The following is a 14184-nucleotide window of genomic DNA, read 5'->3' on the forward strand; positions in this document are numbered from 1 at the left end:
GGTTTATAAAATTTACATGCATAATAAAATAAGAGACCTTCTAGACAAAATATAAAATATTTATCTACACAGTTTCTATACAGTTTTTTGTTCAAAAGTGGAAGAAAATCACAGCTGATTCCTAGACTCTTAGCTTTGTCAGATCATCTCAGATTTCTGTCATTTTAAAGACCCATACTCTGTTCTTCACTGTCTCAGACCCATGCCCAAGTAGATACCCTTGAGAATTGCAAGCAGATACCACTGGGGTAGTCCTATTTCACGAAAGAATTGACTCTCCTATTCCATATATTTCCTGATTCCCAAGAAGACAGGGGAATTGTGCCCTATTCCAGACCAGTGTTTCCCAAGTCCAGTCCTGGAGTAGCATCTTGCTAGTCAAGTTTTCAGGATACCCACAATAAATATGCATGAAAGAGGTTTGAATATAATGGAGGCAATGTATGCAAATCAAGTTCATGCATATTCATTGTGGATATCCCGCTTAATTGGGCTCATGTTTACAGAAGTTGTTCTAAACATAAATGCCAACATTTCAGAATTATTTGGGGTGCCAAACACAATACAAATTACCCCTCCCTGTAACATTGAAGGAGTTTGCTTAATATTGGGGTGCTCAGCACTCACTGGCACTCACATAGCTGTCTCCTATGTATTGTGAATGTAGCTTTGTGACTGAATATTGGGATAATATATGGTCTCAGATTTCTGCTATAATGGGCCTTCAAGAGCCACTTGCATATAAAATCATAATTTGGAAGCCTGTAGTAATTGTTGTAAAACTGGTAGTGACACAATGTACGGAAACCTCAAATGTTACTATACAACATTGGTGAAATACTGTTTGTTTGTATTGTAGAAATGAAGGAGTTTTAATGGAAAAATAGAAGAGCCCTCAGTTATGTCAAAATTACTGGGAATAGCTAGATAATTATGTATTGAATGGATAATTATTGTGTTCTATAGATACATATTTCTGATGCTTATGTTTTGTGTTTTGTTTGTAGTTGTATGGTAATGGAAAATATTTGGTTTGGTTTATTTGTAAACACAAGGGTTAGCAGCACCGTAATTCCTGTATATGTTTTCTTGGGTAACATGATGTTTTAATTACTGGAATGTATATCTGTTTCTTGTTGATTTTTATTATAGTTGAACATTTTGTTGTCCTGTTTGTGATGTATCTTAAGAGGGAAAATGTTTTTAAAATCAAGTTAAAATATTAAGAAAGAAATGTGAACTAAAAAAAAAATAGGCTGTTAAATCAATAGTAGGGATGAGAATTCATTTGAAATGACATTTCCCATGTCATATCATGCTATTTTTATCCAAAATTTGGTGTCATTAATAGTATGCACTTTTCTGAATGAGTGTGCTCTTTTTATGGAGTGTGTAATATTTGGAAAGAGGATACAGGGGCCGATATTCAGACCTCATGAGGTTGCCCAGCTAACTCCCACAGTTGTCGATGAACCTGGATGTTCAATGCTGGGCTGTTTCTGGTGACCGGGATTGAATATCCGGGTTTATTTTGGCTGGTTTAAGCTTAACCTGCCAAGTCAATATTCAGTGCTGACCAGTTAAGTTTATAGCAACCAAGATAGGCCTTCTATTTGGGTGGCCCAATTAGGCTGCCGAACTTAGCCAGCAATGCACTGAATACTCACAGGTAGTTGGCGATATAGCCGGTTAGCTACTATGCTCCTACTGTGAATATTCAGCGGGAGATAGCTGTCTGCCACTGAATATGAATAGCCAGTTAAGTGCTATTTAACTGGTCAGAAGCCATTCCTGGCTTGTTAAAAAGCACTAAATATCGGGCAGACAGTCTTTTGTAAAGAGTGCAAACTCTTTGCACATAGTGTGCACCAGTGTGCCCTCTAAGCTGAGAGGGAGTCCTCCACGTACAGTCCTGCCAGTAAGTGATGCTGTTTCACTATCACATTTTCAATAGTTTGGGACAGGCGAGCTCTGCAGGACTCCTGGGAACCTGACTGTCCCTAGTGATTGAAAAGTGTCTTGCGGTAGTATAGGCGCGGGTTTTGGGCGCATACATAATCATTTTTCAGTGCGCCTGTAAAAAAAGTCCTGTTTTTTTTTTTTTTTGGCTGAAAATGGACATGCGGCAAAATCAAAATTGCCGCGTGTCCATTTTGGGTCTCTGACCTTACCGCCAGCCATAGACCTAGCAGTAAAGAATTTGGGCTGTAAGGACCTACGTGCGTCAGATGCCACTTTACGTGCGTCCGCTACGTGCATCCAAAAATATTTTTTCAGATGCATGTAGCGGACGCGCGTCAAAAGTGAAATTACCGCAAAAGCCATGCGGTAGTCGGGCAGTAAGTCCATTTTGGCGCACGTAGGTGCCTACACGGCTTAGTAAAAGGGGCCCTTAATATTACTACTACTACTACAAATCATTTCTACAGCGCTACCAGATGTACGCAGCGCTTTACAATTGAACATAAAGAAAAGACAGTCCCTGCTCAAAAGAGCTTACAGGACTGTCAGACAGGATAAATAAGGGAAAAGTGTAGGACAGACAGATAGGACACATAGGGAAAAGGGAACTATTGAAGAGAGGAAGACAAGATAAGGGTTAAGAGTAGGTGACAAGTTAGGAATCGAAAGCAGCATCAAACAGGTAGGCCTTTAGCCCGGATTTGAAGGTGGCCAGGGAAGGAGCTTGACATAATGGCTCAAGAAATTTATTCCAGGCATAAGGTTACATTTGTACCCCACACTTTCCCACTCATGGCAGGCTCAATGCGGCTTACATGGGGCAATGGAGGGTTAAGTGACTTGCCCAGAGTCACAAGGAGCTGCCTGTGCCTGAAGTGGGAATCAAAATCAGTTCCTCAGTTCCCCAGGACCAAAGTCCACCACCCTAACCACTAGGTCACTCCTCCACTCCACAGGTCTGGCGAGATAAAAGGAATGGAGTCTGGAGTTAGCGATGGAGGAGAAGGGAACAATTAGGAGAGATTTGCCTAGTGAACGGAGTTCCTGGGAAGGAGTGTAGGGAGAGATGAGGGTGGAGATGTAGTGAGGGGCAGCAGAGTGAATGCACTTATAGGTCAATAAGAGGAGCTTGAATTGTATACGGAAATGGATAGGGAGCCAGTGAAGCACACCCCTCCCCCCTCCCCCCCCCCCCCCCCCCCCCCCCCCCCCCGGCAACAGGGCAGTTGGAGGACTGCCACTCAGCTTAGAGGGAACAGTGGTATGCACACAACGAAAACAGTGTTCACACTTATTCGTATTACTGTCATAATGGGGGAAAAAAAACCCAAAAAACCATCAAAATGAAAATCCCTGTAAACACAAGAAACAATAAAAAATTTTCTGACTGCACACCCCTAGTTGATAGTAAATTATCTCCCTAATTTGTAACTGTTCTCAACTAAATTTTTCTACAGATGCAGCTACAAAATCTCGACTTGAGCTGCTAAAGTCAAGAGCACTTACGGTTATTCACGAATTAACATCAAAAGCTGAAAATACGTATAAAGATATGGAAAAGTGTCTTGGAGCTAGGTATCTAGCAGAAATGTCCAGGTAATAATATATACATAAAGCTGAGATATAAGTACTTATATATGTGAAGTATATGTGCCCTACAAGAAATAACTTGATGGGTAGGAGTGAAATTATTAAAGAGATATAGAATTAAAAATTAGCAGGATAACTGTATTCAGAAACTGTGATTTACTGAGCATGTTGACCTTATTATTTCAGTCTAAATATCTTTACACAGAATCTCAAACCAAATCCTTACCAACCCATACTAAAGGGAAAAAATGTAATTGCAAATCATATGTAGGGGTCAATATTCAATGTGATTTAAATATGCAGGAGAACCTCCTGCCTAGATAAATCAGACAGTGCCACAGAATATCAACACTAACTGCCCCTGCACTGTTTACTTGGTGCAGGGGTATCCATGGGTGAGGTTAGGCAGAGGCAGTATGTAGCCGGTTAGCAGCAATATTCAAATGCTAACCGGTTAAGTAAGTGGATTAAGTTAGGACAGCAAAGGTTGTCCTAACTTTATCCAACGAGCCAACCGCACACCAGCCTAAATATTGGCCCAATGCATGATTAGCTTCTGACTGGCCACTCTACCTAGATATAGGGTTCTCTTTTACAACATAAGCAAGCACGTAAGACGTTACAGGAAGAAAAGCCTTGAGAAGCTCCCAGACTTACTCAATAGTCTTATAGGAGCGGGACTTCATCATCATCGGCAAAACCTCCTTTAGTATCAAAACAGCCCACAGATCAATTTATCAAACTTAACTTTGGCTGCCAGGTCTCTTATCTTCGCTTCACAAGATTTCTTCAAACCGACCATGATCAACGGTGGCCGACATTTCGAATAACTGCTTCCGGATCACAGGCCAGAAGAATTTCTATTCTGTTCAAACCTCTCCCTCTGATAATATTATTTAGTTTACGCTGTACCTAGATATTCAGTGCTGGAGCCTGGACGGCCCAGTATTGAATATCCACACTCAGTTCAGCCCTCGGACTTTAAAACCAAGGGCGTACTACCAAGAGTGGGGTGGTGGGGTCAGTCTGCCCCGGGTGCAGCCAGCAAGGGGGTACGCAGAGCATGCGTGCACCTGTCTTCTCTCTCTGATGCTATGGAGCAAGCTGCCTGGCTAGCTAGACCTTCTGTTATCATTGCCTGAATTTAAGAGAAGGCTAAAAACGTATTTGTTTCTACAGGCATATAATTGATGAGGAGAATGGATAGTTGCAGATGGAGATGGAGAATTCAGTATAACATGTTGTGTCTGTTTTAAATTTTATTCTGTATATGTTGTTTGTTACTTGCTTAGGTTAAAACAGGCTGCAAGTGATACATAAATAACTGCATACACATGGATAAACCTATTTTCCTTTATAGAATAGTCACTTTCTGGGCACGTAAATAAAGAAAGAATTACTTCCAAAAGAGGTAATTTTATAATCTAGGCATAATCATATGAGTGCAGATTATTCACATAAATGATTAAAATAATGGCATATATACGCACATATGTGTGCATATATGTAATAACAAAAGTAAAAAAATAAATACTGGAAGAGAAATTGGACTTGAAAATTAAACCTGTAAAAGACAACAGCACAGAAACATTTAGAAAAAAAGTCGGGTTACATGACGCCTACTGAGAAGTGAGGACATTCTTCTGGAAAGCTCCCGGCAAAGATTCTTATAAGGCAGGTGTAATTTTGTTAAAGCATTTTTCTGTTTCCTGCATTTACTCTCTTGTTCACTGGAGCAGATAGCACAAAGCACCAAAACCAACTAGGCAGCCTACCATGCTACAGTGTCTCTCCCAACAAGGTGGCACTTCCTCAGTGAGAGCTACTTCCCCCTTCTGCTCACTCCACAGCGATAACTTCGGAGAGCTGGTCATAGCAATAGTTGGGAGTGGTATATAGATATGGCCTTGCTTGCAATTAAGGAAGGCAACGCTAAATTAACAGTGCAACTCACTGATATCCAAAATGACTTAGCAGGAGTATGGATGGAGGTACAGACCATAGCGGGCAGACTGGACCAGGTGGAACAGCGCATGGGAGCTGTGGAGGATGATAATATCGAGCTCCGGAAGAAAACAGATTCCCATGACTCCATGATTAACAATCTTCTTCTCAAAATGGATAACCTGTAGAACCGCAACTGCAGATTGAATGTGTATATCATTGGTATACCACAAGGAAGTGAATCTGGCAATATGGCAGACTTTCTTGATAAAACCCTTTGGACTCTGTTTTCAGGGAAGACCTGTCTGGAGGACACCATCGGGTACCTATGCAAGCTAACCTGAGACTCCAGTCACAAGCATCCAGGCCTAATTTGGCTAATATCCTTGAGACATAAAGAATTATTGTTAGCATGGACACAGAAACTGTCCATGTTGGACTTCCAATGGTCATCAGGTTTTGTTTTTCCCGGACTTCAACCCTGATCTGGACCAGACATTAATGGAAAACAGAGAGATTAAACAGAAATTATACAAGCATGGTATACAAATGGCCTTGATGTATCCAGCCAGATTGAGCATTCAATGGAAAGGAGAAAAAATATTTTTGTTGATCCAGTAGACGTGGAGTCGTTTTTAAGTTCATTTTCCTTAGGATCTGCCATTCCAGCACCCCTATCGAGGGGACAAACCAAAGGGAGACAACACTCGGCCTTTTTCAAATAAACTGAAGAAGCAGAATAGATTTTCGATGCATGTTATTGATAATTTTGCACACTCTGATCACACAGCAGCAATGCAATGATGGTGTTACATCGTAATGTGCCAAGCATATGCCTTTCTTCAGTGAGCCATCTCCCTATAAAGCTGGGAGGGGTAGCCGCATGTTGCCTATGTGTTAATTAATAAGCTTGTTGTATATGTATACACAATAATGTTACTAATGCTAATATCTCTTTTAGAAACAGGACTTTTGTTTTTGCATCTGCATATGTATTAGATTACTTTCTCATACGCTGGGAAGGAGTTCTGTGGACTATGGGCAGGCCCCTTTTTTTTTCTTTTTTGGAAGTTTGAATTTTGATTTTGCTTTTTAACTATAGTTTTGTGCTTCTTTTAGTTTATTTTAGATTACTCTGTTGGGAAACAGCAACTGGGGGGGGGGGGGGTCTTTTTTCCACTGGATGTTCCGAGAATGAAGAACTTGAACACATCAGAGGTCTCTATTTTTTTTTTATTGCCTGAGATGATCTTTAAAATCAGAAACTGCAAAAACAGTTAAGCCTTCCATCTGCAACAGCATAACTTATGCTGAAACTCGAATGCATGCTTTTTCTGTTGCAGGACCTGGATTATGAGACAAGCTCTCAGGTCATTTGAGACTTTGTGCTAATATTCAACAATTTAAACGATTTTTGAAAGCTTACTGCTTTGTAAAGGCATTTTTGGAGAGTTGAAATTTAATGAACCTTAGTTGAGTCCTTAATTGTTGATGTTGTTTATCTGATTTTATGTGATTTTAAATAATGTATGTTGAGCTGTTACACGCATTGGTTAAAGCAGAATACAAATATAAAAATAAAATAAATACACCAATTTACTTCAATTCTTTGTAGGAGTAAACAAACATGTGGACAAAGGGGAGCCTGTTGATATTGTGTATCTGGATTTTCAAAAGGTGTTTGATAAGGTACCTCATGAAAGGCTACATAGGAAATTGGAGGGTCATGGGATAGGAGGAAATATTCTATTGTGGATTAAAAACTGGTTGAAGGATAGGAAACAGAGAGTGGGGTTAAATGGGCAGTATTCACAATGAAGAAGGGTAGTTAGTGGGGTTCCTCAGGGGTCTGTGCTAGGACCGCTGTTTTTAAATATATTTATAAATGATTTAGAGATGGGAGTAACCAGCGAGGTAATAATTTGCTGATGACACAAAGTTATTCAAAGTCGTTAACTCACAAGAGGATTGTGAAAAATTACAGAAGGACCTTACGAGACTGGGAGACTGGGCGGCTAAATGGCAGATGACGTTTAATGTGAGCAAGTGCAAGGTGATGCATGTGGGAAAAAAGAACCTGAATTATAGCTACGTCATGCAAGGTTCCACGTTAGGAGTTACGGACCAAGAAAGGGATCTGTGTGTCATCACTGATAATACACTGAAACCTTCTGCTCAGTGTGCTGTTGCGGCTAGGAAAGCGAATAGAATGTTGGGTATTATTAGGAAAGGTATGGAGAACAGATGTGAGGATGTTATAATGCCATTGTATCGCTCCATGGTGCGACCGCACCTTGAGTATTGTGTTCAATTCTGGTCGGCGCATCTCAAGAAAGATATAGTAGAACTGGAAAAGGTGCAGTGAAGGGTGACAAAAATGATAGCGGGGATGGGACGACTTCCCTATGAGGAAAGACTAAGGAGGCTAGGGCTTTTCAGCTTGGAGAAGAGACGGCTGAGGGGAGACATGATAGAGGTATATAAAATAATGAGTGGAGTGGAACAGGTGGATGTGAAGCGTCTGTTCACGCTTTCCAAAAATACTAGGACTAGGGGGCATGCGATGAAACTACAGTGTAGTAAATTTAAAACAAATCGGAGAAAAATTTTCTTCACCTAACACATAATTAAACTCTGGAATTCATTGCCGGAGAACGTAGTGAAGGCGGTTAGCTTGGCAGAGTTTAAAAAGGGGTTGGACGGTTTCCTAAAGGACAAGTCCATAGACCGCTACTAAATGGACTTGGGAAAAATCCACAATTTCGGGAATAACTTGTATAAAATGTTTCTACGTTTTGGTAGCTTGCCAGGTGCCCTTGACCTGGATTGGCCGCTGTCGGGGACAGGATTCTGGGCTCGATGGACTTTTGGTCTTTTCCCAGTATGGCATTACTTATGTACTTAACTGGAAAGGAATACCAGTCTCTGCAACAGATTCATGTATTATAGGCATTGTGAACAGAGCAGCATACAGATCTGAGGAGTAGCCTAGTGGCTAGTGCAATGGACTGTAAACTAAGAAACCCACGTTCAAATCCCACTTTAACTTTTTTTTTTTTTAAGTATGAGCCCACCAGGAACAGAAAAATACCTTCTATACTTAAATATAATCCACCTGCAAGCCACTGTACATTCAGGTATAGTATGTATTTTTTCTATTCCTGGAGGGCTCCCAGTTACAAAATAAAAGAGATAAAGTAGGATTTGAACCTGGGTTCCCTGGTTTAAAGTCCACTGCACTAACCACTAGGCTGCCTTTCTGCTCTGCAGGGATGTCTATATGACTGTTCTTCTAAGAATGCTGCCAGAGAGACGTCCTTGTCCCTGCTGCTTTGCGTTCATATGTTGGACGTTCCAGTTTGTAAAATGGTTGTTCATGCTGGACATCTTCAGCACACAGACATGCGAGCTGGATGTCCATTTTGGACATTAAGAGCTAGTCGTCTCTTTTCTGACTTGTATATTCTTTCAGAAATGTCCCTCTATGTATCTAAGTTTTGGTTAGACAAAAGATGCCAAACGTCTGAGCTACTAAAAGGTTCTGGATCAGAAGATATTTGTTCCAAATGGACTGTACATTAAATCGCCCAATGGAGGGGGATTATGGGCTCAAAGCTAATCTAGAGGAGAATCATTCCTCTGGTAGAATAATGAGTACTGAGATCAGGGTTCACGGATTAGGAAAACTACTTTTCCGTATCTTATACCAGTTAGAAAGCTGACTTCAATAAATGACTGAAATTGGAGGGACTAGGCACATGATTGCTAAATGTGTAGACAGGAGAGACCATAAGGTGGAATCAAAGGAAAGTAATCCAAGGTAGAGTGAAGTAAAAATAAAGTAAAAATGAAATGAAAAAAAGTGGTGCCCTGTAGAGGTACATAAAGGAGCGCACTAAGGAGCTCCTTATCTGTGTTCCTTTAGTGAGTTTGTTTGAATTGAAACCAGTTCCAGTTTGTTTTAGGTAAGTTTGCTCATTTTCACCATGAGATGAAAAAAATACAAATGACAGAATTGCTCCCATAAGGGATTGTCCGGAGTTATTCCAGCCCTGAGCAGCAGTCAATATTTTCATGATCTCTGGATCATGGCTTTCAATTCAAAATCTTGGGGCCCTTTTACTAAACCATGTTAAGCACTAACATGCACTTAACATGTGAAAAATGACCTAATGCAAGACATGTTAAAGTGCATTTTGTTAGTTTTTCCATTTGCACACGATAACCATGTGTTATCTTTTTGAGGGGAGGGGCATGAAAGGGGCAAAAAATGAGCATGGAAGTGCTGTTCAGCTAGTGCATTGAAATTAGCACACGCTAACTGAATAAAGCTGACTTAACGCGGGAACCCTTAGCACCTCTTAAATAGGAGACGGTATAGGCTCCTGCTTTAATTTTTATAAGTAGCCACATGCTAATGCTAACATTAGTTCACAGCCAGAAAAAGATATAATTGAAAAAGGCTGAATTTACGGATGAGATGGAAACAGGCTTAGCATGCGAGAAAGTCCCAGGTTAGAACATGCTAAGCCCATTTACTAGCGCAGCTTGGTAAAAGGACCCCTTTGTGAATTAATGAATGAATAACTCCTTATAGTCTATTCATGCCGGAACTGGGAGAGCTAATGGAATATCTGTGGTAGCTTTCCCTTCTATGTGCCCAATTAATTTTTTAAGGGGTCCTTTTACTAAGGTGCGCTGAAAAATGGGCTGCCCTAGTGTAGGCGTGTGTTGTGGGTGCACACAGATCCACTTTTCAGCGCACCTGTATAAAAGGCCTTTTTCAAATTTTGCCAAGAACAGACATGCGGCAAATTAAAAATTGGCACACGTCCATTTTGGGTCTGAGACCTTACCACCATCCATTGACTTAGCGGGTAAGGTCTCACGCGGTAACCGTGTGGTAATCGTCTACACGCGTAGAATGACGATTACTGCCCGGTTTCCGCTGCGTGCCAGAAAATCAAAATTATTTTCCAGCGCATGTAAAAAATGAAATTACCACCTGGGCCACGTGGTAGCTGGAAGGTAACTCCAAATTGATGTGCATTGGATGTGCTTAGGCGCCTACGCGGCTTAGTAAAATGGCCCCTAAGTCATGCTAAAAACATTTTAGCTCTCCCTGAATATTTTCAAATTGTGCTTTTCTATCCATACATTCATCTTTGAGAGCTCAGTAAGAAAAGGAGTGTATTGAGTCATTTGTATTCCAATTAGGGGCATCATGTAGAGATTCCATTTCAGGAAAATAAAGAAAAGTTTTATAAACTTTGTATTCAGAATATATTTTGAGATATGGACTGCAATCTGTTTCTATATAGCCATCAAATGTATTGTTTTTGTTTTTGCAGTATTGACAAGATGATTTATATTGCACAACATCACATTGAAACTGCTAATAAAATTCAGAACGAACTTGTTTTAGAACAGACAGACTTCTACATCAACGATGTGAAACTGTTCCCAGATCCTCTCCCACCATCACGCCCACCTTCAATAGAAAAACAATTCTACATCACTTTAACTGTATCTCAACTTAACAAGCTGTATCATCAGCTTCTACAGGTGTCCTCTGGAGGTAGGAAAAAGATCGGTCATCGAAGCCAGCATTTGTCAGACTTGTACAAGTACCTACTTACATTCTGTGGTCAATCTTTAGTGAGAATAATCCTACCCAGATAAGTCCCACTGACTGATTTTTAGCAGCACTTACCTGGATAGTACCACTGAGAATCTGGTCAGTCTGAGGATGGAGTCAGAGAGAAACCAGGAGTTACTGGTTTAGTGGCAATATTCGGTCTGCTAATCAGGTAACTATCTGGACAATATTAGGACAGCAAAAAGTAACCAGATAGTTATCTGGGTACTGGTCTGCATAACAGTACCCAGATAAATGCAATTAGTCGTATTTTACCCTTATATTCAGTACTAGTATCTGGGTACAGCCCAGTGCTGAATATATGGGTATATAAAGCCCATGGTGGCTGGCATTTATAAAAACACTGACCACCATGGGTTGAATATTGACCTGCCAATTTGCTACAGGACAGTGGCATTCAAATACATAAATAAAGGTATAAAGAGGTGGTGAGAAGTTCTCTACATTTTTTGACAAGAAATGAGCAGAAACTAAGAAGATTTAGATTACACAATAGGAAGAACTTCTAGCTATAAATTCTTAAAGAAAAGATAATAGAATCTTCATTGTAGCTGATTTCTTTTCTGAGCAGATCGGACAAATATTTGTTTGGGATAGTTTGGTTCAGTGATCTTGCCTGGAGGCGTGGAAGTGAACCAAATGTCTTGAATTGCCCTCAGTCCTATTTTTCTGTGATTGTACAGAACTGTGTATCCTATAAGGAGTGATTAGTGCAGTGGGCTGGGATTCTGGGAACCAGAAGACCCAGGTCCAAATCCCATAGAAGCTCTTTGTGCCCTTGGACAAGTCAAGTAACCCTCTGCTGCCTTGGGCCTAATGCTGGGCAGGTTCTGGCAGCAATGCCAGTCCAGGTCATGCCTCCCTAGGTTGTGCCACAGCAACATAGTGGTGCCTCACACTGCACAGGAGAAGGCAATGGCAAACCACTCTTGTATCATGTCACAAAAACTACAAGAGGTAGTCACCATAATTCAGTTAATCTTGAAAGCAGATCTGTATACCATTAGAAACATACAGGGGTCCTTTTACAAAACTGCGGGAGGGTTAATGCACAGGTAGCACATGCCAAATCGGTACTACCACTGGGGTAACGCATGCGCCTAATGGTAATTTCAAGTTTGGCACACGCCAAATGCCGCGGTAGAAAATACTTTTCTATTTTCTACCGCAGGGGACGTCCCCTTCAGTAATCGGCAGCACAGCCACATTGGCACGCGCTGCATGGTTACCACACGGGTAGCGAGTGAGCCATTACCGCTAAGTCAATGGCTGGCAGTAAGGGCTCAGGCCATAAATAGGCGCACACTAGTTTTAATTTTTGTGCTTGCTATTTCTTGACCCATTAAAAAATCCCCAACCATGTTAAAATTGGCCCAGCACGCACCCAAAAGATGCGCTCACACTACCACAGGCCACTTTTTACTGCTGCTTTGTAAAAGGACCCCTCAGTTCTTTATCAAGTTACCAGACCTTTCGTTTTGCCTTTTTCATAAAAGCATGGGGGGAGATGGAGAACTACCAGAATAGTGTTATCACTCTATAAGTACCCTGTGCAACTTGCACCAGCCAGTATTTCTCAATCCCCAGCAGATGGTAGATGAGGCATCTTGTGTAACTGGAGACTGGTTGGTAGGCTGGGGCCAGGTGTGGGGTGGAGGACTGAAAGTGAAAATAATTCTATTTTTGGTAAAATCAGGCAATGTCAGGATTGCTCTACTTGGATAGCATTCACATAAGGAGTTTCCCAGGGTTATATGATTTCTATAAATGAGTTTGTAGCAGGCCTTGGTATACACTATAGGCTGTATGAGGATAGTCTTCAATTTTTTTTTTCAGTGAAGGGAACCTTCTTGAATGGACTGTACTTTTTTAGATTATATCTTAGTTTTCTTCAAGAAAACAAAAAGGCAAATAGTGTGTAAGAGCCAGACTAGCAGACCAAGAAAGACCAAAGCGGTTAGCGCAGGGGCATAGCCAGACTTTGTCTGGAGGGGGGTCCAGAGCCCGAGGTGAGGGGGCACATTTTAGCCCCCCCCCCCCCAGCGCGGCTGACCCCCCTGCCACTTTTGACCCTCCCACTGCTCCCCTCCCCTTTCGACCCCCCCTTCCCGCTGCCACCAACCCTCCCCCAATGCCGCCGCCACCATCATGTACCTGTGCTGACTGGATCCCCAACCCCCGCCAGCCAAAGTCCTCTTCAGCGCCAGTCTCCGGGGTGGCGCGCTGCTGCAGCTGATCTGGATGGAAGGATTCTGTTTCTGTGTGAGTCGTCCTGATGTCCCTATGGTCACGTAGGAACGTGCAGGACGTCAGGACGACTCAGCTGAAGCAAAGTGCCGGCCCAGAGACCGGTGCTGAAAAGGACTTCGGCTGGCGGGGGTTGGGGACCCCCACCAGCACAGGTACCTGATGGCGGCGGGGGAGGGTTGGTGGCGGCGGGAAGGGGGGGGGGGTCGAAAGGGTCGGCAGTGGGAGGGCCAGGGCCAAATCGGGGGGGGGGGGGGGGGGCATGCCCCCATGGCCCCACATAGCTACTGCCCTGGGTTAGAGTATCTGGGTTTAAAAAGGGTTTGGACAAGTTCCTGGAGGACTATTGAGACAGACATGGGGAAGCAACTGTTTGTCCTGGTATTGATAGCATAGAATGTTAACCACGATTTGGGTTTCTGCCAGGTACTTGTGACCTGGCTTGGCCACTGCTGGAAACAGGATACTGGGCTAGATGGACCATTTGTCTGACCCAGTATGGCTACTCTTATGTTCTTATGTATTCCTAGGTAGTCCAAGAACAACACTGGAGGGGTAAAAGCTGCATCCGACCTGGCCAAGTTTCGTTCTACCAGGGGCTGACAGTACTATCAAAACAGAATAAATATAAACATAGCATAAAATATACTATAGTAAATAATATCATCCAGACTAAAAAATAATTATATAAAACAATAAATATGCGATTGACATCAATATAGTAAAATAAAAAGCCAGGCTATAATTAAGAACATATGCGAACATCCATAAAAATGATAAAT

At 41.8% G+C, this 14184-nt stretch overlaps 1 protein-coding gene across 1 annotated transcript in view; it reads left to right on the forward strand.

Annotated features, from left to right (window-relative positions):
- Nucleotides 1-14184, forward strand: part of SPEF2 (sperm flagellar 2) — a gene marked incomplete at its 5' end in the record, with an annotated part of 550273 nt that overhangs the window by 460185 nt on the left and 75904 nt on the right. Inside the window, 2 exons of the mRNA XM_030191922.1 lie at nt 3420-3558; nt 10848-11074. Of these exons, the coding sequence (XP_030047782.1) occupies nt 3420-3558; nt 10848-11074 (366 nt within the window). The remainder of the gene's footprint in view (nt 1-3419; nt 3559-10847; nt 11075-14184) is intronic.

Source organism: Microcaecilia unicolor, chromosome 2, assembly GCF_901765095.1.
Source record: "Microcaecilia unicolor chromosome 2, aMicUni1.1, whole genome shotgun sequence".
NCBI lineage: Eukaryota > Metazoa > Chordata > Amphibia > Gymnophiona > Siphonopidae > Microcaecilia > Microcaecilia unicolor.